The sequence below is a fragment of the Alligator sinensis genome, unplaced genomic scaffold (assembly GCF_000455745.1).
Source record: "Alligator sinensis unplaced genomic scaffold, ASM45574v1 scaffold404_1, whole genome shotgun sequence".
Taxonomy (NCBI): domain Eukaryota; kingdom Metazoa; phylum Chordata; order Crocodylia; family Alligatoridae; genus Alligator; species Alligator sinensis.
In genome coordinates this window covers 5,890,387-5,892,774 of record NW_005841839.1, presented here as the reverse complement: position 1 = coordinate 5,892,774, position 2,388 = coordinate 5,890,387, and the positions used below count along the sequence as shown (strand labels likewise).

At 52.5% G+C, this 2,388-nt stretch overlaps 1 protein-coding gene across 1 annotated transcript in view; it reads left to right on the top strand.

Annotated features, from left to right (window-relative positions):
• LOC102380525 (ankyrin repeat and fibronectin type-III domain-containing protein 1-like) overlaps positions 1–2,388 on the top strand; it is a 412,615-nt gene that overhangs the window by 399,931 nt on the left and 10,296 nt on the right. Inside the window, exon 19 of the mRNA XM_025203646.1 lies at positions 2,126–2,294. Within this exon, the coding sequence (XP_025059431.1) occupies positions 2,126–2,294 (169 nt within the window). The remainder of the gene's footprint in view (positions 1–2,125; positions 2,295–2,388) is intronic.

Genomic DNA, 2,388 nt, shown 5'->3' with positions numbered 1-2,388 from the left:
CATCCACCCCCCCCTGTAACCTGCCCAGATCTAGTTGTAGCCTGTCCCTATCCTCTAGCTTGCCCACTTCTCCCCACATCTTAGTGTCATCGTGAATTTGAACCAGGGTGCTTTTCACCTCCTTGTCCAAGTGTCCAATGAAGATGTTGAACAGTGTGGGCCCAAGGACCGAGCCCTGGAGAACCCCACTGCTCACGTCCCTCCAGATCGAAAATGACCTGTGCACCACCACTCTCTGGGTGCGGCCCTCCAGCCAATTTGCAACCCATCTGACTGTGTAGGCCACCACAGTCACCTAATTTTTTAATGAGAATGAGGTGAGAGACAGTGTTGAAGGCCTTCCTAAAGTCCAGAAAGACTATGTCTACTGTGACACCTGTGTCCAAGGATTTTGTGACCTGGTTATAGAAGGCCATCAGGTTGGTCTGACAGGACCTGCCTCTAATGAACCCATGTCGGTTGCCCCTAAGCATAATCTCCCCTGCTGGTCCCTCGCAGATGTGCACCTGGATAATTTTCTCAAAGAGCTTCCCGAGGACTGAGGAAAGACTAACAAGCCTGTAGTTTCCTGGGTCCTCCTTCCTCCCTTTTTTGAAAATGGGGACCACATTGGCTCTTTTCCAGTCCTCTGGCACCTTACCAGAGCACCACGAGTGCTCGTAAATCTGTGCCAGGGGTCCTGCAATGACCTCTGCCAATTCCCTCAGCACTCTGGGGTGGAGATCATCAGGACCTGCTGATTTGAACACGTCTAGTCCCACCAGAAGTTCACTGACTAGGTCCTCACTGACCCTGGGCCTGGCTGCGCCTCTCCTGGGTCTGTCCAGGATCCCAGTGTGGGGGATGACCCTGTCCTTGCTCAGAAAAATGAAGGCAAAGAAATTGTTAAAGAGGTTAGCTTTGTCATCTGGTACGACCACCAGATTTCCAAGTGTGTCCTGCAGAGGCCCCACGTTACCCAGTACCTTCTTTTTACCCCCTGTGTATTTAAAAAAGGACTTCTTGTTATCTTTGATCCGGGTCGCTAGTCCCAGTTCTGTCTCCGCCTTAGCCTTCCTAACAGCCCCCCTACAATCTTGAGCAATGGAGGTATAATCCTCCTTGGTGATGTCCCCTCCCTTCCATTGGGTGTATGCCTCCTTTTTAGCCTTGAGACGTTCCTGAATGCTTTTGGTGAGCCATAGGGGCTTTTGAGCACTCTTGCCCTCTTTGATCCACGTTGGGATTGTCACCCTTTGGGCTTGGAGGATCTTCTCCTTAAGGAAAAACCACTCCCAACTCCCTTCCCCTCTAGGACCTCAGTGCCTCCCCGACTAGTCTCCTTACCTCATTGAACTCTGCCCTCCTGAAGTCCAGGGCTGCTGCCTTGCTGCAGGCCTTTGCCACCTTGCACTGGATGGTGAATTCCAGCAGGCGATGATCGCTGTGGCCCGGGTGGTCGAGAGCCCGCAGTCCCCTCACCAGGTCATCGCCTGTGACCAGGACCAGGTCCAACAAGGCATTTCCCCTGGTGGGACTGTGCACCTCCTGAGTTAGATGGAGGTCCTGTAACTCAGCTAGGAACCTACGTGAGCGGTCAGACCTGGCTGACTGCTCTTCCCAGCAGATGTCCGGATAACAGGAGCACTGGCTTCCCTCCCAGCTTCCCTCCCTCCATCACCTACAGTTGGGACTAGGGTCCTAATCCAGCAACAGATGTGAGCACATGAATACTTTCATTGGCTTCAATGAGAAATAGACATGCTAACCGCTAAGTACCTACTGAAATACCTGCTGAACTGGAGCTGATCACACCCCTGGTTGGATGGAGGGGCTCTCAGTGGGATTCTGCTCCAAGATAAGCAGCACAGAAACCACTGGAGAATAGCAGCAAGAAAGGTGCAATGCATAATTTAGTAATAAACAAAAGACATTGGCTTGTGCAGCCCAGTACAACAACACAATAGTGACTGGCATCTGGGGAGTAGGTGATGGCTGCTAGTTATCCCCATCTCCCAACAGTAAGGAGTTCAGTGGAGAGTTCTTGTCTTACAGAGTAGGACAGTGGGGAACTGTCACTTTGGGCTGCCCTGGACTCACTTGCAGCAGTAACACCTGGTTTTTGTTTTGTATTTACATGCTCCAGGCCAAGGATTTCCGTCTGTACAGCCAGGAGGTGCTGGACTTCGGGGGCCAGGTCTCTTTTCTCCTGCTGATGCCTCCATCTGATGATGTCTGCACTGCCCCAGGCCAGAACAACCCTCACACTCCCCGCTCTGGCTTCCTCACACTGCCTCTCCAGATCTTTGAGCTAGGTGAGAGCAGCTGCTGAGGTAGCTCAACCACCCTGTTCCCATGAGTCTCTAGCCCATCTTGGGCTGCCGCTCCAGAACTCACCCCCTTCACTCT